Source organism: Nanorana parkeri, unplaced genomic scaffold (assembly GCF_000935625.1).
Source record: "Nanorana parkeri isolate BGI_ZX_2015 unplaced genomic scaffold, ASM93562v1 scaffold1176, whole genome shotgun sequence".
In the NCBI taxonomy this organism is placed as follows: Eukaryota; Metazoa; Chordata; class Amphibia; order Anura; family Dicroglossidae; genus Nanorana; species Nanorana parkeri.
The window spans coordinates 374,716-401,595 of record NW_017307444.1 but is presented as its reverse complement, the minus strand read 5'-3'; the positions used below and the strand labels follow the sequence as shown (position 1 = coordinate 401,595).

General features: G+C 42.1%; 1 protein-coding gene across 1 annotated transcript in view; it reads right to left on the bottom strand.

Annotated features, from left to right (window-relative positions):
• Positions 1 to 8,030: 8,030 nt before the first annotated feature.
• DNER (delta/notch like EGF repeat containing) overlaps positions 8,031 to 26,880 on the bottom strand; it is a 169,196-nt gene continuing 150,346 nt past the window's right edge. The window contains exons 10-13 of the mRNA XM_018568368.1: positions 17,759 to 17,872; positions 14,996 to 15,127; positions 13,334 to 13,580; positions 8,031 to 8,731 (exon numbers count right to left, since the gene is read on the bottom strand). Of these exons, the coding sequence (XP_018423870.1) occupies positions 8,620 to 8,731; positions 13,334 to 13,580; positions 14,996 to 15,127; positions 17,759 to 17,872 (605 nt within the window). The 3' untranslated portion in view covers positions 8,031 to 8,619. The remainder of the gene's footprint in view (positions 8,732 to 13,333; positions 13,581 to 14,995; positions 15,128 to 17,758; positions 17,873 to 26,880) is intronic.

Here is a 26,880-nt window from a genome sequence, read left to right as displayed (position 1 = left end):
TTTAGAAAAAAAATCATTTAATCCTTTAATTGAGAAAAAAACAAAAGACATGTTTTTGACAATTAAAAAAAAAAAAAAATGGATCCACCGACATATTCCAGGGTCAATCACGATGTCCAGCGTTGTCCACGACGACGACTTGACAAAATAAAAAATAAAACAAAAAATAAATATAATTAATAATAACGAACTCCCGCTGCAGAATGGCATTCTGACAGATGCCGGCAAAATATAAACAATTGGGCGGAGCTAGCAGTGACAGCTAGCTAGCTAAGCCCAACTGTTTACAGTTGTACGGCATCTGACAGGTTAACCATGATTGGGCAAAGCCATCATGACTTTGCCCAATCATGGCTCTTCAGTGCATTGTGCCGTGATTGGGCAAAGTCTTGCACCTGACCTTTGGTCAGGTGCAAGGCTTTAACCAATCAGGGCCTCACAAGGCGATCAGCCCGCTGAACGCCCGATAATTTGTGTGTTCACCGAACACATGAACTAGCGATGCTCCAGTCGAACTCTTGGTCCACTTGAACATCGAGCCCATCACTAATGGTTACATGACATCTAGAATCTGACAAGTTGCTGGGGACATCATCACACTTTGTTTTTGCCAACTTTCATACATACACAGTATTATGACTACGTTGTGTTTGCTTTAACTAAAGACTAGTAATATTTTCTAGGATTCAATTTTTTTTGTTGCCTGTAGCAATCACAGGTCTAGATTGCTCTCTAAACTATGATTTATTCCAGGGAAAGAAAATAATTCATCATACAAACGCAGAACTAAGAAGTAAAGCCACCCAGAAGGACCTGGTGATATATTTAGTACTAGATTCAAGTACATGAAAGTAAATAAAACATTTAGGTGAGCTGCGACCATCAGATTTAAGGCTCCCAACAAATGTCACTGCTTTTGTTTCCACAAGATAAAGTCTGAAGACAATTTACTGGCAAGATGTTAACTCTTCAATGCTATGAATCACGGAGTAAGAGTATTTGTTAGGAGAAGCATACATTTGAAAAAAAAAACCTCTGCACAATGGACAATGAGGTTAGGTATGTAAAGCTACTTTTGTAGTATGGGTCCACTTAAAGTGTAATTAAATCTAAGAACACAAATGTAATATGTTGTAACTTACCAGTCCTTAGATGTGGTGGCTTAGTTTATTTTTTCAGGCTTTGTTTCCATTATTTTTTACCTGGTGATCCTGCCAGTAACATCGCTGCATTTGTTTTTCCAGATGGCAGGACATCAGAAGCTGCTACCTGTGCTCTGCATTATATGAAGCAAACAGTAACTGCAGGTACACAATTGTGTTTTTGTTCTGTGGTGATGAAGAGATAATTACCTCCTTTATAAAGTGGAACTGAACTAATCTTTCACCCCAGTACTGACTTACCATGCCTGCTTCTGCCCCAAGTCTTTGCGTGGAGGCAGCCATTTTTGTATAGGCAGGGCTTTGCTTCCTTATGTTAAAGTCTCCAGCAAGGAACAGTTAACAGCACACAATCTCAACTCCAAATTTCTGGAAACTAAAGGTCCCCACACACCTTACGATAATCGTACGATAATCGCGGGAAATCCTGCGATCGTACGATTATCGTAAGGTGCGTGGAAGCCGTGCGACCTCTACTACTGTAAGGTCGCATGACTTTAAACTTACGAACATGTTTGCAAACCCGCGGAGCATCGTACAATGTTCGGCGGGTGTGTAGCATGTTCGTAAGATAAATGCCGGACGGGCCGGTGTGCGCAAGCGCACACTGCCCGTTCGGCATTGCGGTCATCGGAAGCCCGCCCCCCAGGAGGCGTGGCTTGCGATCATCGCAAGTACGATCTGCCTGTGCAAGATAGGCAGATCGTACGTTTTTTTAAGTACCTTACAACCATCGCAAGACAAAAGTCTTGCGATGGTTGTAAGGTGTGCGCCCAGCCTAACAGTCAGGGGCTTAAATCTCACACTACAGATGCACAGCTATGAGCACAGGCTAAAGCAAAGAGGTGCCTAGGCACACTCATGTACCAGCAAGTGCACTTCTATTTTTAGGAGGTATTTCAGACAAAGGGTACATTTTTCAGGGTACTTCTTAGACACAATTAACATTTCTAGATGTTACCTGGAATGCATCTTTATTTTTTGAGTTCTAGTCCACTTTAATGAAATGTTATCATTATCCCATGATGGACTACTACCTCAGGTTTAGTTTACTCATTTGTATTGAGATTGTAGTCTATCACGGGAGCCTGCTTGGAGCGGTGACTACTTTACAACACACACAGGGACCATGGGGAACAAAAGTAGTCACCCTCCAGAAGGAAGTGTCAGCAGCAATTCAGAGATGATTTGAGGATCTACAGCCGAGTGATACACAAATAAGATATATTTCTGTTAATAGTTAAGGTACTTGAATGTTTTTTTAAGATTTAGTGTCACTTTAACTGGTGCACACCCAAAACATGTTCATATTTAAATGTTCTGAAATGTAAACTGGATTCAAGCTGGTCATGAATGGAACGTATTTCTACCTGTTCCTGATGAACCAGCCAAAATTTAAACTGTGGGTCGCCCTGTCACCCATCTGCCTGACAAAAGTGAACTTTTTTTGAAGAAGCCAATCTGAAAATTTCAGCTGAACACTGCCTGCATCCAATCAGATGCTGGCATTGTCCGGGTATTCAGCAGCCGCTGAGGCTGCTAAACAGAATAGCTGGTATTTGGAGATTCATCCATGCATGCTGTTTAGTGAGCCGATGTCCTTAGCCTCCAGTGGCCTATCACTGATGTAAGGGAGGTGGGTGGGCCAGGCTTTGTAATTGTACGGAAAGAAAGGAAGGGAAGGAGCGCAACTAACTGGCGCAGACTTTGTGGAGGGGGATTGACCAGGGAATAACAGTGAAACGAGGTAAGGGTGGTTGGGGATGTAGAATGGGCACCCACATGTGATGAAATGGATGGGCACACAGGTGATGATCTTCTGGTGATGTTATGAGGTCTGGTTGGGGTGATCGATGGATGTACGGTGGCCTGAAATGGATCATTGTGAAGGGGGTATCTCATCACACGTGAGTGCCCATTCTACATCCCCACCCACTCTCACCTCATTTCACTGTTATTCCCTGGTCAATCCCCCTCCGCAAAGTCTGCGCCAGTTAGTTGTGCTCCTTCCTTTCTTTCCGTTCAGTATCACACAGTTAGAAACCCCGGTCTAATCAGGAGTGCGCTAACTAATCAGTCTTCATTTTACAACTTTCCACAACCAAGAAGCTGTCAATTACAGGGAATGCCATCATGTGCCAGCTCAGAAGGCATCCAAATGCCTATGGCTGTGTTAAAAGTGACACTTGTTTCCAGCAGTGTCAGACTCAGCAGCAGAGGAACATTAGTTGGGTATTTACATTTTATGTTGCTTGAAATTTCATGTTAAATAAGCCTGTTGGTTTAATAAGCTACATATCTCCATGCACATTTCCTGAACCTCTTTTCTCCTCCAGGAATCCTAAACTATATATTGGGCATCAGATGGTGGCACTAATGACTCACGTCCTGCAGAATCTACAACTATGACGTTTGGCATATAAAAGGCAAAACAAAAGTCACCCAACCAGATGTTGTTGGATTTAGCTTCCACATAAGACATTTGCACAATACTTCTTAGAAGAGTGGTGATTACAAACATTTATGGCTTCTACTAAAAGTGACACTAAACTCAGGAGTTAAATCTTAAAAATACATTCATGGACCTTAACTATTAACACAAATGTATCTTATTTGTGTATCACTCGGCTGTAGATCCTCAAATCATCTCTGAATTGGTGCTGACACTGTCCTTCCTTCTGGAGGGTGACTACTTTTGTTCCCCATGGTCCCTGTGTGTGTTGTAAAGAAGTCATCGCTCCAAGCTCGCTCCTGTTATGGACTACAATTTTAATACAAATTAGTAAACTAAACATGAGATTGTAGTCCATCACGGGAGAAAGCTTTGAGCAGTGGCTACTTTACAACACACACAGGGACCATGGGGAACAAAGTAGCCCCCCTCCAGAAGGAAGGACAGTGTCGGCACCAATTCATAGATGATTTGAGGATCTACAGTCCAGTGATACAGAAATAACAGACATCTCAACTCTCCCGGATGCTATGAGATAGTGTCTCCCGGCCACCCGGGAGAGAAACATTTTCTACTGGATAGGTTTACTCTGCTCTATGTAGCAGAGTAAACCTTTCCCTGCTCTCTGTTTTCTTTTTTTTTCTTGACACCAGGGCCGCCGTCAGTCAGAGGAAAAAAAAAACGGCATAGGAAAGAATATCTAGATTGCTATTGGCTATTTTGATTTGCAATAGCCAATAGCAGACTAGCTAGTGCACCCGCCCACTGCTGCTGTCAATCAGCAGAGGTGGACCTGAAGTTCTCCAACAGGTCCTCCTCTGTTGACTGACAGCAGCAGAGGGCGGGTGCAATAGTTTGACAGAGGGCACCTCCCTGAAATGAGAAGGGCACCTCCCTGAAATGACTTATTTCAGGTTGGGATCCCTGAAATAAGATACAGTTTTGTTAATCGTTAAGAGAATGCATTTTTAAGTTTTAACTCCTGAGTTTAGTGTCACTTTAATAGTTAAAGTGCTTAAATGCATTTTTGAGATATAACTCCGGAATTTAGTGTCAATTGAAGCCTGAGCAAATAAAAGATTATTTTTCCTTTTAACATGTTGGACAACTAACCTTAAAGAGAAGAGGCAATACAGTATAAAAAACCTTTGAAACAGGTGAATAGAAAACACAAAAACACAGCACAGAGAAAGAATGGTTTCCCATCTTCTGCATATAAAAGTCCCTTTGTAGCTGATAGCTTCAACTTTGTACGAAAGAAACACTATGTAGAAAATATTCAATGGAGTCAGAGAAGGTGGCAATCATGAATTCTAAAGAGGTATTGTGTTCTAAGAGCTCATTATCTCCAGATGCACTTGAAAACACATGTGTTAGCATGCATTGCCATGTGTTTTCAGATATATTGCAATCCATTGTTTAAGGTTTTTATTTAGTTGAATGGAATGAGACTGGCATAAGAATCTGCAAGCCACTGTACCTTAAATGTAGCATGCAGGTATTTTTTACAACCCTATGCAAAGCAACACATCAGTGATAACAGATCCTATTTAGAACAATGTATTTACATATGTGCTTTTATGTTGGAAAAGGCAGTGAAAAGTATGATATCGTATCCAGTGAGGACAAGCCCTTAGGTGTACCACTAGTGCACTGTCTTTGTTAAACTCTCTCCTAAACAAGTAAGACAGATCCCCCAGTTTTAGACATCCAGTATGAACATAGCACACACGCAATAAATCTTCATTTTTTAAAACAAAAACATAACACAAAGAATTTATTTCTCACTTTAGAATTTTTGATGCTCATGCAGCCAATTGTGCATCCACAACCCCTGGTGTAATAGGAAGTTGATGCTTTTGTCCTTCAAACCTTTCTTACAATAAAGTATTTTGTGTATATGGAATAGTGGATCTAAAAGCAGACATACCAGCCTATGTATGTAGTAAAATTTAGTAAGCCCTGTAAAACAGTAATGTTTGTCTACAGGCCCCAATGTCAAGCTAGTGTCATGTCATGTTAGGTGTAGAGTGCATTACCTGTATAGGTTGCAGCAACGTTTCCTTGAATCTTCAGCTGTTCATAAATTAAAAATCTTTGCATATATAGCTGATGACTCCACAACAGCTAGACATTCAGTCAGCACTATATACTTATAGTGTATTCGGTATAAATACATTTTTATATACCTATAATTTTTTGCTCCCAGTTTTTCATATTTCTGCTGTGACAATGGTGGATTCAAAGCCAGTTGAAACCAGGACCTTGCAGTGCACTGGCCTTTTAAAGGTTGTTCACACTTTGGTAATCTTTACATTTTCTTCCAGTCATCTATACACCTCCCTTAATTCATTATTCTGGTTAAGGTCTTTAAAAGGCAAGGAAGGGTATGTTACTCTGGTGTAACCCTGACCACTTTCAGAGCCACCCACCTGTGTTTAGGTAAATAGTGTAATAAAGGAGTAGCACAGATCTGAAGTGACATTTTGCACCTCTAAATTGTTGGGGATTATTGGGGGCATCAGCAACCTGCCAGAGAGTGTACAATGCATTCTCTCCGGGGCCACGCTGAGATCAGGAAGCCTGTGAGAGAAAAGGTAGGATTTGTGATGTACCTGTAAAATCATTTTCTTGGAGTACACCTTCAGGTAATTGAACACCTGCCTTAGTTTTGTAGAAAGCAGTACAAGACTGGATAACAAAAAACAGGGTAGAGATCCGTGTTCTGTGATGTACTACAAAAAAAAAAGAAATCTACAGGTCCGTAAAAAATCCTTAAATTTCTTAATCATACATCACAGAATACAGGATAGTAATCTGATACCAAGGGACGTCCAAATGCAATTCAACAGAAAGCCAGGTAACACAGCAAACAAATGGCAATCATGCCCAAGAAGAGAAAACAACAGGAAGAAAAAGTCCAATAGGTCAAAAGTCTTTCTGAAGGACTTTACAACCAAAGCTAGCATCTGCTGAGGCCTGAACATCCACCTGTAAAATGTAACACATGTCGGAAAAGAGGGCCAGGTGGCAGCCTTGCATATTTGGTAAAATGAAGCCTGATGCTCAAAAGCCCAAGAAGTAATAATGCTTCTAGTAAAGAGAAAGAAGAATATCCCTAATAGGTACAAAAGGTGGCTTTTGAAGAGCCAACAGAACAAGCTTAAGTTCTCATGGAGACACCTGAAAACGAACAGTGTGACCCCTTGCACTAAAGCCTTCACTAAGGATTAGGTCGCAAGTGGCCTCTGAGAAACCCCCGCCCCCACTAAGAATGAGATCTGACCCTTTGTGGATTGTAAGGCCAAACACCCTGATTGGAGAAAGGACAAGATGCCTCCCACTGAGAACCTCCTGGGATAAAGCCTTGAACCAAGAAAAGTATGTCTTACAGTTGCAGTTATAGACCTTGAGAGAAAAGTCGACTTCTTTATTATCAGGATTGTAGGGAAAACCTGCCCTTGCCCTTTAGTACCAGGGCCCCTAAAACCATGCAGTTAAAGCCAGTGCCCAAAAAGCAGGTTCACCAAACAGTACTCATGACCTCTCAGTGCAGGAACCGGTACTGCTCGTGTCCAAAGCACTTGTAGGCAGTGTGGCCTAATGGAAGGGGTCAATTTCTTGAGAGCTGCCTTGCAGTGGTGAGAGAAGAAGTAGTGGAGAACAGCTGAGAGCACGCCAGAAATACAATATGGGGAGTGTATGCATAGTAGAGTCTCCAATGAGAAGGCTGCACTGGCACACCAGTGGCACTGGGCTGCTGCAGTAAGGCAAAGAAATTGGCACAATTTTAAATTTAACTCCCAATTGCCTGTCTTGACTGCACACTGAGAGATACAGTCAGTGTTCCTTAATTTAATTCTGCAGGGGCTAGAGAACAGGACCCCACTGGGTACCTAGGTAGGGCAGAGGCCCTGCTTACCTCAAACCTTTGTCTGCACAGGAAAGTGTCCTCTTCGGGGACTGCAACCCTGCATCGTACTCACTGGCAGGTTGCCGATGACCCAATAATTCCCAACTACGTGGGTGTGCAAAATATCACTCGAGGTCTGTGCTACTTCTTTATTGCACTACAATAAGCATCCATTTCATTTGTGCATTTAAAAAAATGTTACACTCAAGAAAAAAACAATGAGTACCAAAAGTATTTTCATAACATTTATTCTGAATATCTGGAGTTTCCAAGAACAAAGCTGAAAAAGTCTATAACAAAGAAATAAAATGTCTATCACATAGAAAGAATTATACAGCACAATGCAATCCACGAGCTAAGAAGCAGATTCCTTCTGTGGGGAACCAGCAGTACCTAGGAGGCGGAGATGAAGCCTTATTCACAATATAGAAAAACCTTGCGGTGTCTGAGAAAAAATAAGAGCTTGGCCTAGTTCTAATCTGCTCCTTGCCAATTTGTACAGGAGCCAACACAACAAAATTATGGACCAGGACATCGACTTGAGAGCAACTTTCTAGAAAACAAGGCAGGATTATTGCTAACGTACCATGCAGAGAAGGAAAGCCAAAAAAAAAAAAAAAGAACAAATAACAAGTCTAGTCAATTCTGGTTAGAGAGATTGAACCACTGGCTTTGATTACTTTGTTTCACAACACAAACATCATAGACTCTCAATATGCCTATCAACGGATAAATTATGTATTATATACGTTTCCTAACTCTACAGATAATGCCAGCATACTGTTTGGACTGTAACATTGCTAACACAAAGGGGGAAATTCTGCCAATAATTCAAGGATCGAATTCCAACAGATTTAACCCATTTATTGCTAGTGAGGCACACAAGCCCCTCTTGCAGGAAAGGGGTTAATTCACAGCTGCGTAGGACTGTGACCTGAAGACTGCATGGAATGAATGAATCCTGTAAAGGAGAAGCGTGTTTCAGATTCATTTTTCTGTATCTTAAAAAGTATTAGTCAGTTAAAGTAATTCATCCTTTTAAAAGCTGGTTGCATTCCTCTTTCCGCTTCTACGTAATAAGGGCACTAAGCGGACTACAAATCCTTGGTCTTAATCAGCGTCACAAGAGGTTTGTCATCGGGGCTGAAATCTTCATATGCTACTGGAGTGGCCTCATACATCGCCGGTCGAGACTTTTTGCCGAACCTGATGAAAAACAAGCAACAGCATATAAATAATTGACAAAACCTGCGCTAATGGAAAAAAGAACCAAACAGAAAAAAACGGACTGGCTAGAAGCTGCTAAACTCAGGCGGTAAGCCTTATGGGTTGATCGATGCAAGGTACAGCGCTAAAAGCCTCTCGTGATACACCCAAAGATATAGTGTTAAAAAAATTAGTACAATAAAGTGTCAAACATAATCTTCACAAAAAATTATATGTAAGTGAATCAAATCTCTGTGTGAATAAAGGTGCACGACATATGACAACTCGTACATGCAAAAACATCCACACTGCAAACTATAAATCTCAATACTCAGAGGCACTATCTGTTCAGACCTCTAACCGAGGAAAAAAACAGGTGTAACTGTGAAGGCATCTAAACAAACACAATTCCAAAACAAATATTATATTAAGTTGCTAATAAGTGGAGTGAAACGAAAAAATTGAAGTGAAAAGTTTTGCAACACAAAACCTTGTTACAATGTGGCAACCAAGCATTCACAATGTGACAAAAAAGTTTTCTTTGGATCTCTCGTGGCTAGTCGAAAGAATTCTGATGAAGAAAATAAAATTTAATTAAAAATCAAATGAAAACAAAAATCGAAAACAAAAAAACAGCCAAAAAAGTCTATTTTCTCGTACGATCGTGGGATTTCCCGTGATTCTCGTATGAGAATCGTGCAGTGTATGGGCACCTTTAGGCAAAGGCTACATTACTAATGCCTAAGAGGACCAGGAAGTGGAAAAACAATAATTGTAAGTAAACCAAAAATATGTTTTTTTTAAACGAATAAATGTAAGATGATTTCATATCACCATGCAGCTTTTCCTTTTTGGGGGGGGGGATCTAAATGGACTCAAGAGATAATAATGGACATACATCTGTTTACATCTGATTCCCTATAGACTAACGCTGCCCATGCACCTTACAACCATCGCACGACTTTCATTGTGCGATGGTTTTAAGGTAATTAAAATTTCGTACGATCTGCCCATCTTGGACAGGCAGATCGTACTTGCGTTCATCGCAAGCCCTCCCCACTGAGGGGAGGGCTTCCGATGATTGCAGTGCTGAGCGGGCAGTGTGCGAGCACGCCACCAACCCGCCAAAAATCGTGCGATTTTTGGCAGGTTTTCCAGCGTGCTCGGAAGACGAAAGTATTATCGTATTATCGTACGATAATCGGCAGGTGTATGGGCACCTTAACTGACAGATGAATCTGATTAGAACAGCTGTGTGAAAGGGGCCTGTCATCACTGAGCCTGAATCTCAGTCCAGGAAGTAGTTGCTGACTCTGAAAGATATCTGAACATAGATCCTTCTAATGAGAAACATAGATGAAGGTATTCACAAGGGAATACTGTTATCTCTTTGAGAGGTGATAAATAACTGTACATTTTATACTCACACTTTAATTAGCTTGCATGCACATAAAAAAACATCTCTGATGCTAGGTCTACTTTAATGTTGAGTAGTGATGAGCAAACTCCTTAAAAATTGATTCTTCAGCGATACAGAATTTACCCCTCAATCTTGTTTGCTGCGTGAATATTTGCAGCAGTTTAGACATTTCCCTGTTTTTAGATTTTATTGGGTTCATTTTTTCCCCTCCAAAAAAAAAAAACATTAAAAAAAAAAAAGTTTCATTAAGTAGAAAGCAGTTTTTTTTATTAGCTCATCAATTATTGGAAGGAACACCAGCAGTAGCAAATGGACAAGAGTCTGCAGTGGGCAAGCTTAGCGGCAATGGGGCCAGAAATCTTTGGTGTTGGTATGCTATTTTAATCGTACGATCGCAGGATTTCCCGCGATTATCGTACGATTATCGTAAGGTGTGTGGGGACCTTTAGAGGGGCACCGAAATGAAAATTTCAAAACCGAAATGAAAAAACAAATGTCAGGCTGAAACCAAAAATGTTTTTTTTTTCTAACGTTTTCAAATTTTTCTGAAATATTTAATTTTTTTTTCTTTTTTTAAATAAACTTTTTAATGTTTTTAATATTTTATTTTTATGAAATATTTTTTACTTTACTTTTAGTGGCTTCGGGGAAATATTGGGGGTCTAAACAGACCCCTGATATTTCCCTTTTAAAATAGAAAAAGAGATTGAGGACACAGAGTCCTCAATCTCTTTTTCTGCAGCCCCTGTTATAAATGAACAGAAATCCTCTATACTGAGTGTTCCTGTTCATTCATAACATGAGGACAGAGTATGTTTACTATAACCACAATCATGAATGAATGAATCACCGCCGGCCTCCTGTGACAGCATTGAGAGCTGTCTCCGCCCACACACCGCTCTCCTGATCTGTCAAAGGAGGGTGAGAGGTGCAGTAGGAGAGATGCCGACTCACAGCGCTCTCCTCCTGCACAGCTCGGCGTCCTGTGACAGTTTGTCTCCTACCCGCTGGGACACAGAGCAGCGCCCGGTGGGGAGGGGAGAAACCAGGGATGCACCGCTATTTCGGCCACAAAATGGCACTCTCTGCGTTTTTGCCAAAAGTGCCATTTTCGGATGATACGTTTCGGTGGCCGAAATATCGGTGCATCCCTACTATTTATTCATTAGTATTGAGAAGAGGTGCCTGAAGATCATCATTTATTTAGAATTGATTGAAGGGAATTTATCAAAACTGGAGCAGACAAAATCTGGAGCAGCTGTGCACGGCAACCAATCAGTTTCTATCTTTAGTTTTCAAATCTTAACTGAACAAACCGAAGAGAGGAGCTGATTGGTTGCCATGGGCAACTGCTCCAGATTTGTTTGCTCCAGTTTTGATGAATTCCCCCCATTATATTTGATATAGGTCTCATCACACTTGCAGTGCTCAGGTTCTTTCCTGTTATGTTGTCTAACAGATTGCCTTTTTTGTTGAGAAATAGTAGAGGAAATAAAGAGGAAAATAGTAACTGTAAAGAAGGAAGCAGGCTCCAGCTGAGTGTGACTCCACATTAATAATGTGTAGATATCCACAGCAAAATGCAGAGATGATTCAGAGGAAACGGCTTATATCTTAGACATGGCTTCCAATGGTTTGCTGATTACATATTCTATCACATTTCTTTGCACCCTGGTGAAGTACAGAGCCGCTGTAGTTCTTGTTTTCTGCAAATGACCATGCATCAAATTCTTATAGGGCATTAGGTAAACATGATGGCGCTAAGATATTAAAGAAGAACTCTGGGCAAATAACATCTTAACCCGTGCAGTGGAGCGACCCCCGCATCGCAAGGGTTAAAAGCCTGTTTTGTCTAGGGAGCTAAAATAATAAGGATATACTCACAAAACCCTGATCCCAGCTGGCTGCTAGGCCTCATTCACACTACTAAGAGCCGGCCCGTACAGATTCGTGCGGCGTGCACGGCAGTATCTGGCCACTCCCGGGAAGGACAGGTGCTGCGTGTGATTGTACGCAGCAGCCTGTTCTTCCCTATGGGAGTACGCGGCTATACGCTCACCCGAACTGCACATTCGTGCGGGTGCAGGTGTCCGTACTCGTACTCTGAGCAGGGACACCCGCACCTGCATGGATGTGCAGTTCGGGTGAGCGTACGGCTGCGTACAATCACTCGCATCACCTGTCCTTCCCGGGAGTGGCCAGATACGGCTGTGCACGCAGCACGGATCTGTACGGGCCGGCTAGTAGTGTGAATGAGGCCTCGCTCTCCCTCCATGCCAGCAGTCCTGTGGTCACCACATCCTATACAGTGTATACGGCCTTGTTCACACCAAGCGCGGAGCAGATCCAGACCAGAGCAGGTGCAGACCGGATCAAAACTGCGTCCAATGTATTCCTATGGTATTTTGACCTCCAGTTCACATCGCAGCGTGCGGATCCAGACCAGATCCAGAGCAGGTGAAAAAACTGCGGCAAGCCCTATTTTACCTGCTCTGGAACGCATCAAAAACGCATGCAAAACGCAAAAGTGCATTAAAAACGCATGCAAGTGCCTGAAAGCCCATGTTAAACTTAAATTTTTTATTTTTTTTTAGCAAATACGGCCCGGAACGCATCAAAAACGCATGAAAAACGCGGCACAACCCACTGCACTGCGTGTGCAGAAACCTGACCGGATCTGCTCTGCGTTTGGTGTGAACAAGGCCTAAGACATGAGAACGTCGAGGTACATAACATCGCTGGTGCGGAGGGGGGGTCGGGGCTGAAGGGATTCAACCCCAATGAAAGGGTTTGGATTTTGTCTGGAGCCCGGAGTAGAAAGAAAGGAAGTGAAAGTTCTACCACTAGCAGCCAATCAGATATATTACAAGCTAGAAGGTTAAAGAAGACATTTGTATAACCCTGTGTGAACTGGACAGGAAGGCCTATTCACATGATTTGAAGGTAAATATCAATTGTTGCCAGGAGGCCAAGGTCCTTTATGGGCTTTACCACCATGGAAAAAGAATGAGCTGTAATTATTCTAGGTGGCAACAAGTACCGGTAATAGAAAAGTTTATGCTGGTTGCATATGATTCACCAGTGTAGGTAATACTGTTTTTCACTTTCACCATGCATATTACAACTGTACATAAAAAATGCAGTAATTCCAGCTAGATCCATCCCTCATTCTTCCTACTTACCGTGCATGTCGAATTGATGCAATGGCACTGCTAAACTCACTATCGATGCTCCTACAGTTGTAGAATTCTTCATAGGCAGGTCGGGAGGATCCCTGGTACTCAATTCGACTAATTCTGCAGATGCCCACAATTAGGATGATGAGCATGAGTACGAAGGCCACACATAGAGCTCCTATGATTATGTAGAGGGAGTGGCGGGGCATGTTTGTCAAGCTTTCTGCCATGTGTCCAGCTTTCCATTGCAGATCTATGCCCGGAAATGATGAAAGACACAATTCAGAATATTATACATGTATCAGAGAAGAGAATATCCACTAAAGGCTTTTAAAGCCAAACAGATACATGTATACAGATGAAGCACATATATGGGAGCTGATTTACAGTATCCAACATAGGATTTGTATTCCTATCTATCCAGTGCTGAGATTTACTGTACACAAGCCTGCCCCACACCAAAGCCCTGTATGGCAGGACACAGGTAGAGTTGTAGTAAATAACATGTTTTAGATCTTTGTCCCTCTGCCAGCCTGGGGCTGGACAGTAAAGGAGTAGCAGTACACTGATGAGCACATTTCCCTGTCACGTTGTTCTCAATCCTCCAATCAGCATGTTTCTTGTTAGCACTTGAGCAACTGATTGGCTCCAGATTCTGCTCCTTCCTCTACCAGTCTGAGCTCTGCTGGTCAGGGGCTGCAGGAGACTGTTACCAAGTACTTACAGTGCTTGCATTTAAATAAAAATATCTAACGCAGTTATAGTGAATACAGAGCTGCAATAATTTGTGTTTTCATATTTGTCTGAAGTTCAGCTGCACCAGTTAGGTTGTCCTGCACTTGCATTTCACCAGCCAAGTGTGCTTTTGTGTTTACTGTAACCCATTAAGCCAATTGTATGCTTACCGTAGTACCAGCGCTTAACAAAATCAGGTTCCAGGTGTAGACTACAAGAATTATATGTTGCTTTTATTAAAGGAGAACTGTGAGGTGAGTGCTTTTCACTCACCTCATAGTGGTAGCCGACCTGTGACAATGGGACTGTCACAGGTCGGCTCAGTAGATCGGGAAGTGAGCAAACAGATACCGGCCTTCACTCACCTCTCGATTCTGTCACGGCTCTCTGCCGTGACAGGGGAGGGGCTGGATTCCCCCCTCCCCGCTCCGCCAGCTACAGCTAGCGGTATACTGAGCCTAGGGTGACGGGAGGACGTTAGTTTGTGTCCTCCCGTTACCCTAAGGAGAACTATGGGGAAAATACTTAACCCCATAGTTCTCCTTTAAATAACAAATTATTATTGGCTGTAGTGTTTTTCCCAAAGGCCCATACGTGTTTCTTATTTTGGATGGAGTAGGGACAGGTTAGCACCCCCTTCTGATTTCTTTTGCTGTCTGTATCCTCTCTAGGAAGAGTGAACTACTGCCAATGGTACAGACAGTGATGGGAAATCTAAAAATGTACAGATGTCACAGGAAATGGAATAGAATGAATATCTTCCTATGTGGACACCTGTTCTGGTGACAGCTGTTTAAGAGGGGACTTCCTCTCACTTTTGAGATATTTCAGCTCACTTCCTATAGTCTATTTAGGACAGGAAGACTATTGACCCACAGTAGGGAACTCACTTAGTAGACAGAGTTTAAAATGACGACCTCCATAAATACTTACGGATCTCACAGGTGGCTCCAACCCAGCCATGTGGACAGTGACAAATGTATCCATTGGGTTGGTCTACACAAGTACCACTATGATGACATGGATTACTGTTACACTCGTTTATATCGACCTCACACTCCTCCCCTGAAATGAAACAAGATATTATTCACCAAAAACATTCATGGTTCAGATAATTTCACCATCATATTAGAATTATTTCGGATGCATTCCCTATGTAATTATCATGTAGGCATGTAGTGAATATTTGGGTGAACTGTAGAGCGGCCTTGTGTAACATGTGTTTTTCATATTATATGCATTTCATCTGACAGCACCAGACCTAAATGCATGGCACCATAGGTGGTATCCTGGAGGGGCCAGCATGGCTTCTCTTCAGCTCTGCATAGGGGTTTCTGCATATCATTCTTTATGTGATCAAAGCAAACAAATGCAGCATATTTTGGTCCTGTGCACTCATCACATGTGATGTGTAAAATGTACGCTATGGACACCAGAACATCACACCTATACGAGCTTGTTGGACATCCTATTCAAAAACCACAGGCATTCATTCTGATTTCCACCTCTCCATTTACAGCTTTCACTCTTCTAAGAAGACTTTCTACAAGATTTTGGAATGTATCTCTGGGAATTTGTGGCCATTCTGCCAAAAGAGCGTCTGTGAGGTCAGGTACTGATGTCTTGGGAGACATGACTCTCAATTGGCAGCCCCATAATTCCTAAGGTGTTCAAGAGGGTCAGAGGTGCAACCTGCTCAAGTTCCTCCTCACCAAACTCCTCAATAAATGTATTTATAGACTGGCTTTGTGCACAGGGGCACAGACAAAATGGAACAAAAAAAGGCTCTTCTTCAAAGTGTTGCCACAAGGTTGAAACAGGTTAGACAGTGGGCACATTGACAATATAGAAGTGTAGGTGTGATGGTCAGGAGTGAACACATTTTTGTTTGTATAGTGTGTCTAGCTACATGTCATCGCCACATATATTAGTGATCACTTTTGTGAAAATCATTTGCTAATGTCCACGCCATGACGAACACAACTGGTTACCTGTCTAAATGTCACTCAGCAACTTTCCAGCAATAGCATGGAAACCTACACTGCCTGGCCAAAAAAAAGTCACCACCTAGGTTTAGCTAAGCAAATAGGGCCTTCCATTGGATAATTACTGCAGGGATTAATATGTTTCATCTGGCAATAAGTTATTAAACCCTAAATGACGCAGTGAGGAGCTTGTCAGTAACAACCATGTCAGAAGACATATTCTGTGGTCGTAGAAAAGACGTAACTCTATTTCAGAAGAGTCAAATTATCGACCTGCATCAAGCAAACAAAAAAACTAACTGCTGAAATTACTAAAATTGGGTTAAGAACTGCCCAATGCATTTTTAAAACCTGAAAGAATAGTGGTGAACCACCATCTTTGAGGAAGAAATGTGGCCGTAAAAAAAATCTTGAACGCTTGTGATTAGAGATCACTTAAATGTTTGGTGAAATCAAATTGTAAAATATCAACAGTAGAAGGTATGGCTATGTTTAATAGTGAAAGTAAAAGTATTTCCACCCACAGAATGCGAAGAGAACTCAAGGGATTTGGACTAAACAGCTGTGTAGTCTCAAGAAAACCTCATCAGTGAGGCTAATCGGAAAAAAAGGCTTCGATTTGCTAGGGGGCATAAGGTTTGGAATCTGGAGCAATGGAAAAAGGTCATGTGGTCTGATAAATCCAGATTTACCCTGTTCCAGAGAGATGGGTGCATCAGGGTATGAAGAGAGGCGGATGAAGTGATGCACCTATCATGCCTTGTGCCTGCCGTACAAGCCTGTGGGGGCAGTGTTATGATCTGGGGTTGCTTCAGTTAGTCTGGTCTAGGTTCATCAACATTATGTCCCCCAAAAATGAGGTCAGCTGCCTCAGGGGTGTCCTTAGACAGGGGGCGTATGCACTCTACAGGGGGGGGCGTGGGGCCAGCGTTCCGCCCAGTGACAACACCGCTTGCCAGGAGCTAGGTGAGACGCCGGCCAGAGCATCCCAGCTTGCTATGAGCTTGGCTGCAAAATGTGTACGGCCCTTACACATCTTTTCCGCAGCTCTTGGCAACATTGGGATGCTCTTGCCGTATAGAGGACGGCAGACTCACTGCAAAGATTGTGCAGCAGAGCACTCATGCTGCTTTGCCTGCCTCCATCCCATGTAACCCAAAGTGATGCTGCCCGCGCAACAGCCTCAAGCTACCTCATTATAGGAATGGCCTTGAGCTGCCTACTTGAACAACCAGGTTTTTCCATGAATGTATTTTTTTATTCCCTTTTGGCACAGCATATTGCAACATATCAATGCCAGGATTCATCAGGCTCAGATTGTCAAAGAGTGGTTCAGGGAGCATGTAACATCATTTTCACACATGGATTGGCCACCACAGTGTCCACACCTTAACCCCATTGAGAATCTTTGGGATGTGCTGAAGAAGACTTTATGCAGTGGTCTGACTCTCCCATCATCACTACAAGATTTTGGGGAAAATGGAATGCAACTCTAGACGGAAATAAATGTTGTGACATTGTATAAGCTTATTGAAATTATTCCACGGTGAATGTGTGCCGTATTCACAGCTAAAGGAGGTCCAAACGAAATATTAGAGTGTGTGACTTTTTTTTGGCCAGCCAGTGTATTTAGTAATATATTACAGGAAATCAACAAACATATAAATAAGCAAAACTAGCTTTTTACCTGGGAATTCCTTAGCTTACTCACCCATAAATCCAGAAGCACAGACACAGGTGGCATTCAGTCCTTCACTGTCACAGGTTCCTCCATTTTGACAGGTCACATTCAAACAGGGGTCCTTGTATAGCTCACAGTGACGCCCTGGAAGCACAGGAAACTGCAATGTTTAGTAGGTAATTCACTTTACAGTGATACATTCTATAATGTAAACAGAGGGTAATTCTTTCTCCCAGATGTTGGAGTGTTGACTGGATCTCCAAACCATGGCGTATGTACACAGAATGCAACAAAATTGGTGTGTATGTTACTTGCTGAACTTTTTATTTTGCATATACAGCATGGTACAGCTGGAAGTAGAACATAATTGTTCCAAAGTCTGTGTCATGGTCTATATAGTTATACATATAGATACTCTATGTCTGTGCTGCAAATTACTCATTGTATTCCATTATATTCCACACTGCTATACATAGTACATCACTCTATTCACATCAGTTTCTCCTCTGGGGGAGCACACAATGTAATCCTAGCGGAGACACCCTGGACAAGCTCAATGAGAACATAAAACTCAATGCAGATAATACATTGCTGGAAATGTAACCTAGGACCCCAGTATTGAGAGGAAGGATTGCCCCACTATGCCTACCCAAAAATAACACTTTGCAAAGCTGCAAGGAGGCTTTAGTGTGTGCTCATATGAACACCCCAACTAATTTAAGACACTGCTAGCCAAGCTATGCAAACACAAAGAATGACCCTTATAATTATAGAATATGATGAAACTAAAACAACCCTGATTGGCTCCTGCAGGGTTTGCAAGATAGTGGTGCTTACATATTTGAAACTGAACCCAGTTGGTATAACTGAATGAATAATTTTAACTGTTCCTTTAAAGAAGAACTGCAGGTTTTTTTAAATATTAACCCTTGCAGTGGGGCTACCCCTGCACTGCGGGGGTTAAGTGATCGTTTTGGTCTTGGAGCATGAATAAACAATATATACTCATCTGATCTTCAGTCCTGCGGCAGTGACTGCTCACCTCTCTACCCCTCCACTCCGTCTTTGGTATGTCCCTTAGGGTCCTCACATCTAATGGACCTGCATTAGACGTGATGATGTCATGAGTCCTTAGACCGCCAGAGCAAGGAGGAGAAGAGGCTGTGGGGACCAGTCTAGCAGCTAGATGGGACCGAGGTTCAGGTGAGTATATTTTCTATATTTTTGTCCCTAGACCAAAACAAGCACTTAACACTTGCAGTGGGGGGTAGCCCCACTGCAAGGGTTAATTTAAAAAAAAAAAAAAAAAACCTGGAGTTCTTTAATGAAGCCCATGAGGCTTAACAGCTCCTATTCAATACACATATGTTAGCTATTATTCTGTTTATATTCTCTTTTATAAACATCCATGAGAGAGTACTGTTGTCTTTTGTCAAATACTATGCGTGTCATATCAGTAGTCGTGGAATCCTCTATTCACTGTGAGATTAAATTGAAATCTACTCATCCATATTAATGTACTGTATCCAGGCTTTGTACAATGAATATGCATGTCAGCACCTGCCACAGACCTAAATCCTCTGACCCTGGATGCAGGGTTAGGAAGATTCCTTTAGAGTTCATTCGGACCTACATCCAAAAAGTGAACATTTGCTCTCTTACAGGGAACATCCAGAAGTGTTAATTGAGCCTTGAAAAATCAACCCTTTGCCTTCAATTCCTCCTGAAAAAGCAGTGTACTTCATGTGCCTACAGACTCATTGCTAAACATCTGTTGTGTGAGATCTAAGGCACTGCTGGCTCTGACTGTTAGTTTTATGAGATTTGGTAATATCACTACTGTGCATCTAACTGTTCTTGCTGAAGAGGAAGTTGTACCTGAGGTGCAAGGATCTCCATGCTTTTGCCTTATTTTGTGGATTTGTGATTCCTACACCAAATGCTGCTGCTTTTAGAATATTCCCAAACCAACAAATCACCAATCTCACTGAGTAAACCCTTGGCGCTTTAACAAGAGAACTTCCTGCACACAAATGCAAAGCGAATAGGAATAGGAACAGCGCAAGGAATAGCAAGTCAGTAAGGACAGGAAACAAAAAATACTCAAAAGAACTCTCAGAAGGGAGCTGAAGTATGCTTCAAAGTGGACCTAAAGCAAACCTAAGTGTAAAATTATTTCTGTCCTTCACACATCACACCAAAGAAATGGGTGTGGATGCGCAGGATACAAAAGCAATAATTCAGTTGGAGCCCTTTTTGTTTATTGGATAGAACATCAAGTGTTAAATCAGAGGTGAGATGCTCTATAGTGGAGGAGATAAGGGACAGCAAATTCCTCTTTGGTTCTCCTAGTTGAAGAGGAACTTTACCTTACTAACCTACATTTCAACTCTCTAAAACTTGTCCCTGTATGAAAAAAACCCCCAAAAAAACAAAACCATACTTATTAGTAGACATGTGCGATTCGTTTCGTTCCGAATCGAAATTCGGACGAATTTTCGGAAATTCGGACATTCGGATGTATCCGAATTCCGAATTACAGATATAATGAATGCAAACGAATCCGAATTTCCATTTCCGAAATTCGGTAGCGGTGGTTCGAACGTTCGTTTCGGTTTCGGTTCTTATTCGTTTCGTTCGTTGGAGCAAAGTGACATTAGAGAAAAATATTTTTTCCCCCTCAAATGTCACTTTGCTGCAAACGAACGAACGGAATAAGAAACGAATAAGAACAGAAAACAAAACGAATGTTCGACCTACCGCTACCGAATTTCGTCCGAATTGACTTTCACACCCGAATCCCGAAAAACGAATCCGAATTTAAAACGAAACTAAACAAATTTTTTGGCAGTGCACATGTCTACTTATTAGTCCATGGAATCCAGAGTTGTCCTCTTGGCAGTCAAAGTTCTCCATCCGTCGCTCTTCTTCCACGCCAACATCTTGAAACAGAATCCTGTGCAGACATGCTGCAGGCCTTTTCCAGGTATATGGGACCTGGCAGAAACCCATGACATGTCTAGGCTTTTGCTGGATCTCCAATATACCTGCAGCATGTCTGCGAATGAGTGGGACCTCGCGCTGAAATACTGAAGTACTGTCTCCTGGGATGTATGACCTAGACATCTCAGGAGGCAGTGGTTGGCCGGCTCTTCTACGCAAGGAAGCAGGAAGTGGCACTATGGTAGATAAAAAAGGTATATACTTTTTTTTACATAAAACATATCTGCAATTGAGTATGAAGAATGGGGGAAGAGGGGGGAGATGAGAGGAAATTGTTCTCATGGGTGCAGTTCCATTTTAATAAGATGGTGCAAGGGATTCTTGGCTTGTGTTAGTGTCTCAAAAACTGGAAGAATTTTTGGTGAAAGGAATGATCTGCAGGTACAGTCAGAGGCAGTGCCAACCATAGATGCAGATGTCTGTTTAGTATGTACATGGTAACTTCTGAAGCCATTATATGGATACGTTTTGCCATTTTTGAAGATCAGATTTTATACTTTTGTATGGAAAAGGGTGATCTTTGTATGTAGTTAAGGATTTAAAGGTATGAAGAATTCTACGGAATAGCTTAACTTTGATCTTTAGGGAAAGTTTACAGGCAACTGTATATAAGCTTTTACGGAGCGTCAAAGACGGTGTCTTGCATTGATTACTTTCATAGCCCAAAGGTTGTTTCAATATAATCACATTCTCTAGGTGAGCTGGGGAGGGATACACATAATTTACATGAAATCAAAAGGCTATTATCTGAAAACAACGGTGTTGTGATATCTGTAAGCTTAACGTGAAAACCTACAATGTTTTACTGTACGCTTAGGGTAAAACTATGAATTATTCTATTGAATGTCATGCAGTTTTTTGCACCCCAATCTGGGAACACCACAGTCATGCTGGGAGTAATAGCTAAACAGCAGCAAACGTGTGTATTTAGAAACACTACAGACAAATAAGCGGGATGAAGATCTCCATAGCTAAATCCTGATTACCAAATCACTGCTGTTGACACACTTTAAATAAACACCGGAATCGTTCGTAAACCCAGATTTCAATTTTTATGGTAAATAAATTCAGCAAGCTGAAGTGTGCCAGCATTATATCTCCTCCATCCTTCTTATGTTAATGTGCTTTATTCCTTTAAAGCCTCAATATGTCTCCTGGCTCCCAGCCTGTTTTCTTTGTCTCCATCATATCTTTGCATTAATCTACATAATGAAACAACTACAAATAAACATCAAACAGATATATCAAAGCCTTAGTCCCCGTTCTTCGAACCTCTCGCATTGCGCGTCTAGCGGCAGACGCTGCCTCATGAAAATGCATGCGTGGCAGCTAAATAATGTGCAGGACCTCAGACCGATCACCTTATTGATATGTTTACTGGCACCTCTTAATATAATGAGCAAGACCATCGCTATGGGAAAATGGAACACAGATGATGTCAATTATTCTGTAGCTCATACGGAATGTAAAACAAACAGTAATAATTATGCTGTGCTCACCTTTACTGTTTATAGAAAAATATGGCAGTATTCCATACTATCAAACTCTTACTAGGAAAACTGTTAAGTGTAATTAAAATATTGAGCAAATTAAGCATTTTTATTAATTTTCACAATTTACTCCATTTATTTAGAACTTGATTAAAAAAGAGAGGGGGGAATATGCAGAGAGGGGCTAAACATCCTGATTGCAGGCTCATAGCAAACCAGTTCTGCGCACATTACATTACAGTTTTTGCATGCGTTTTTCTAGGACCCACCAGCAGTTCGTAATGGACTACAATTATGCATATTTATCAATATAGTATATATTTAGTGATCTTGTGAACTCACAAATACATTCTTTTCACCTACTGGCTGAACACCCAATCCCTAAGCGGAACTGAACTCAAAAAATATAGTTTTGCTCTTATAGGGAAAATATCTAAATGTTTATTGCGCCTAAGCACAAGCCTGAAAAATGTACCTTTTGTCCGGAATTCCTGCTGAAAATAGCAGATAATTTTCTGGCATGTAAATGTGCCTAGGCACTCGTGTGCCTACAGATTTATAGCTGTATTTCCTGGTGCCTTTCATGGCAGCATACAAACGATGAGCTCCGCCCCTTATTCCCACCCACAGGACCAGTAACAATCTATAAAAAAGAGAGAGAGATACTCCCCCTGCATTCTCTTTTTTGTCCTCGCATCTCTACCTGCGACTAGTCATGTCATCTCTACCTCTGGGTCATAAAGTGACGCAGTGACGCCTGGGTTCAGCCTCTCCCAGGTGTAGTCCCAGTTCCTGGACTGTAGACCGATCACCTTATTGATATGTTTACTGGCACCTCTTAATATAATGAGCAAGACCATCGCTATGGGAAAATGGAACACAGATGATGTCAATTATTCTGTAGCTCATACGGAATGTAAAACAAACAGTAATAATTATGCTGTGCTCACCTTTACTGTTTATAGAAAAATATGGCAGTATTCCATACTATCAAACTCTTACTAGGAAAACTGTTAAGTGTAATTAAAATATTGAGCAAATTAAGCATTTTTATTAATTTTCACAATTTACTCCATTTATTTAGAACTTGATTAAAAAAGAGAGGGGGGAATATGCAGAGAGGGGCTAAACATCCTGATTGCAGGCTCATAGCAAACCAGTTCTGCGCACATTACATTACAGTTTTTGCATGCGTTTTTCTAGGACCCACCAGCAGTTCGTAATGGACTACAATTATGCATATTTATCAATATAGTATATATTTAGTGATCTTGTGAACTCACAAATACATTCTTTTCACCTACTGGCTGAACACCCAATCCCTAAGCGGAACTGAACTCAAAAAATATAGTTTTGCTCTTATAGGGAAAATATCTAAATGTTTATTGCGCCTAAGCACAAGCCTGAAAAATGTACCTTTTGTCCGGAATTCCTGCTGAAAATAGCAGATAATTTTCTGGCATGTAAATGTGCCTAGGCACTCGTGTGCCTACAGATTTATAGCTGTATTTCCTGGTGCCTTTCATGGCAGCATACAAACGATGAGCTCCGCCCCTTATTCCCACCCACAGGACCAGTAACAATCTATAAAAAAGAGAGAGAGATACTCCCCCTGCATTCTCTTTTTTGTCCTCGCATCTCTACCTGCGACTAGTCATGTCATCTCTACCTCTGGGTCATAAAGTGACGCAGTGACGCCTGGGTTCAGCCTCTCCCAGGTGTAGTCCCAGTTCCTGGACTGCTCGATGCGCCTTTAGGACTGGGAGCCCCTTCTGGCAGTTCCTGGGGGAACGTGGTGTCACGCATATATCCTAATTAGGATTATAAGCGGTGTGGTGGTGAGCAACAGGGCTATTGTGCAGGAGCCCAGGTGGAGATCTGTTTCTAACTGCTTTGCTTTTGCTGCCTCTTTTGTCATCTCCATCTTGGCTTCCACTTCTACAAGCAATTTGCCTCACTGCTCTCTTTCAGTGCTGCATAGAATATCCTTACAACTTAGGCTGGGTTCACACCTAGGCGTATTGAATATGCGCGTTTCGCGTCGCACGTTTTTACCGCGATTCACAGTAAAAAAAACGCGTGACAATCGCGCTTTTCCGAGGGCTACTTGGCTGTATCCCAATGGAAACGTGAGTCCAAAACGTCCCAAAGAAGTACATGTACTTCTTTGGGCGTAGGCCGTTTTGTAGCGCGTTCAGACGGGCTGAAATACGGAAAGGTGTGAACCATACCCATAGAAAACAATGGGATTTTCAAGTTTGTACGTTTTGTAGAGCGTTCATAGAGCGTTGAACGCGCAACAAAACGTAAAGGTGTGAACAGGGCCTTAACCTTGTTACAGCTTCCTCTGAGCTCTCTGGATCAACCAACACTGCAGCAGCATCCACTCCTCTTTAATCGACTTGCAGCTGCTTCCTCCTTGCCCTATGCTTGGCCTCCAGATACAGCTCTGACTGGACTTCCCTGCAGCTGAGTCTGTGCACAAGTACTCTTACTACTAGTCTGGGACGGCTCTACTCACCACAAGTACTACTATTTCATTATGTTTTCAAGACTTTTATTCTGTGAGTGACTACAGTGTGCTCCTGTATGATGGCAGTCAGGTCTCATATCCTTACCTGCGTTCTACGCATCAACATTACCACAGTGACTGTATTGTACTCCTGTAAGATGTAATACAGGTCTCATATCCTTACCTGCGTTCTATGCATCATCATTGCCCCAGTGACTGTATTGTACTCCTACATGATGTAATACAGGTCTCATATCCTTACCTGCGCTCTACGCATCATCATTGCCACTGTGACTGTACTCCTACATGATGTAATACAGATTACTTGCGTTGTACGCATTTCCTCAGTAACTTTAATGTTTGGCTGTGTGATGTAATACATGTCTCAAATCCTTACCTGCGTTTAATGCATCATCATTGCCGCAGTGACTGTATTGTACTCCTGTATGATGTAATACAGGTCTCTAAACCATTACCTGCGTTGCACGCATTTCCTCAGTGACTTTATTATTTGGCTGTATGATGTAATACAGGACTCAAACCCATTACCTGCACATACCACATTACCTGCTCATACCACTGACCTGTGTATCTGCAGTTGAGATCTATCAGAGAAGGCAGGTTGACATATTATCACACTGGGCCTGGCTCTTGTCTTTTGCTGTCACGCATTTCTGGAGTTTGTCCTGCTGTGTGCAGCCTTCACTGCAGATCCCTGCCAGATAGTTGCTTCCTTCCTTCCTTCGGCATGAGCTGTTCACCATGATTGCAAGAACCGCCATTCGCTTTAAGGTAGGGGACCACTGAACGGGTGAGTACAGACTAAAAGAGCGCTTTTTGTCTGCTGTGTGGGCGGCCACCGGATGTGGTGTGGGCTCATTCAACGTGAGCTGTGGCAACCTCGTGGGCTTCGAGGGCCAGGGTTCAGATCGAACCCATTGCATTGGGCATTACGGGCTTTCCGTGGGCCTTCTGCCAGCAGTGGACTCTGGGAGACGGTCTGTCCAGGCGTCTTTTGCTGGATGGAGTGTCTTCTTTGGCGTCGCTTTTGCCCACCCTGTCAGCTTGTTATTTATCGTTTGTATGCTGCCATGAAAGGCACCAGGAAAACTGAGAATTGTATCATACTTACCAGTAATTTTCCTTTCCTGGTGCCTGTCCATGGCAGCATACTACCCACCCTGTTTGTCGACGCATAGTTACAAGAATGCAGGGGGAGTCTCTCTCTCTCTTTTTTATAGATTGTTACTGGTCCTGTGGGTGGGGATAAGGAGCGGAGCTTATCGTTTGTATGCTGCCATGGACAGGCACCAGGAAAGGAAAATTACTGGTAAGTATGATACAATTTTCCGTTATCTGCAGTGTGAGATATAAGGTGCTGCTCACTATTGTTCTTGCTAGAGAATCTGACATAAGGAGGCAAAACAAGCCTTGGCAGGTCAGTAATGGGGAAATACTAACTGGGAGACCAACAGGGAAGCAACACTGTTGACAAGTCATTTGCCCCCTATCATTCTTTTTTTGGGATACAGATTCCACAGCTCCGTGCCTCTTTAAACATAACATAAGAAGTCTCTGCAGTACTGAATGTACTAGTAGTGTTGCCTCCCACTGGTATACAGATACCTATACATACTTCAATGATTACTAGATCAACTAGATCCACTAGTACAGTCAGGACAACCGGTACTGCTCTACCCATTCTGTCTGATACTCAAAGCATTTACTGAGGGAAGGGAGTATGTGTTTGGAATAGGGACTGAGCCCCTCTACTTTCCATCTTGATCACATGCCCATAATGAAAACATGTCCACTACACTGGCATTATCCCTATTCAAAGTAGTATCTCTTATTACTTAGCTGATTGGCAGAGGTCTGGGGAAGATTAGATCCCACAATTCCCAAGATCTATAAGGTTCAGTTGGATTACATATCACAATTCCTTTAGGGTCCGTTCACAAATGCCTGCGTGCTTCATTTTAGCATGCGGGCTAGTGTGTATTTTGTGCCAATGGTAGAGGGTGGCGCCTTGTGTTGTAACAAAGCCATGCACTGTTCACCTTTTGTTCAACTTTGACATTTCAATAAAGTAACATTTTATTCACATCTATCTAGCACAGCAGAGCTGTGGTGCAGTGCCATCAGGG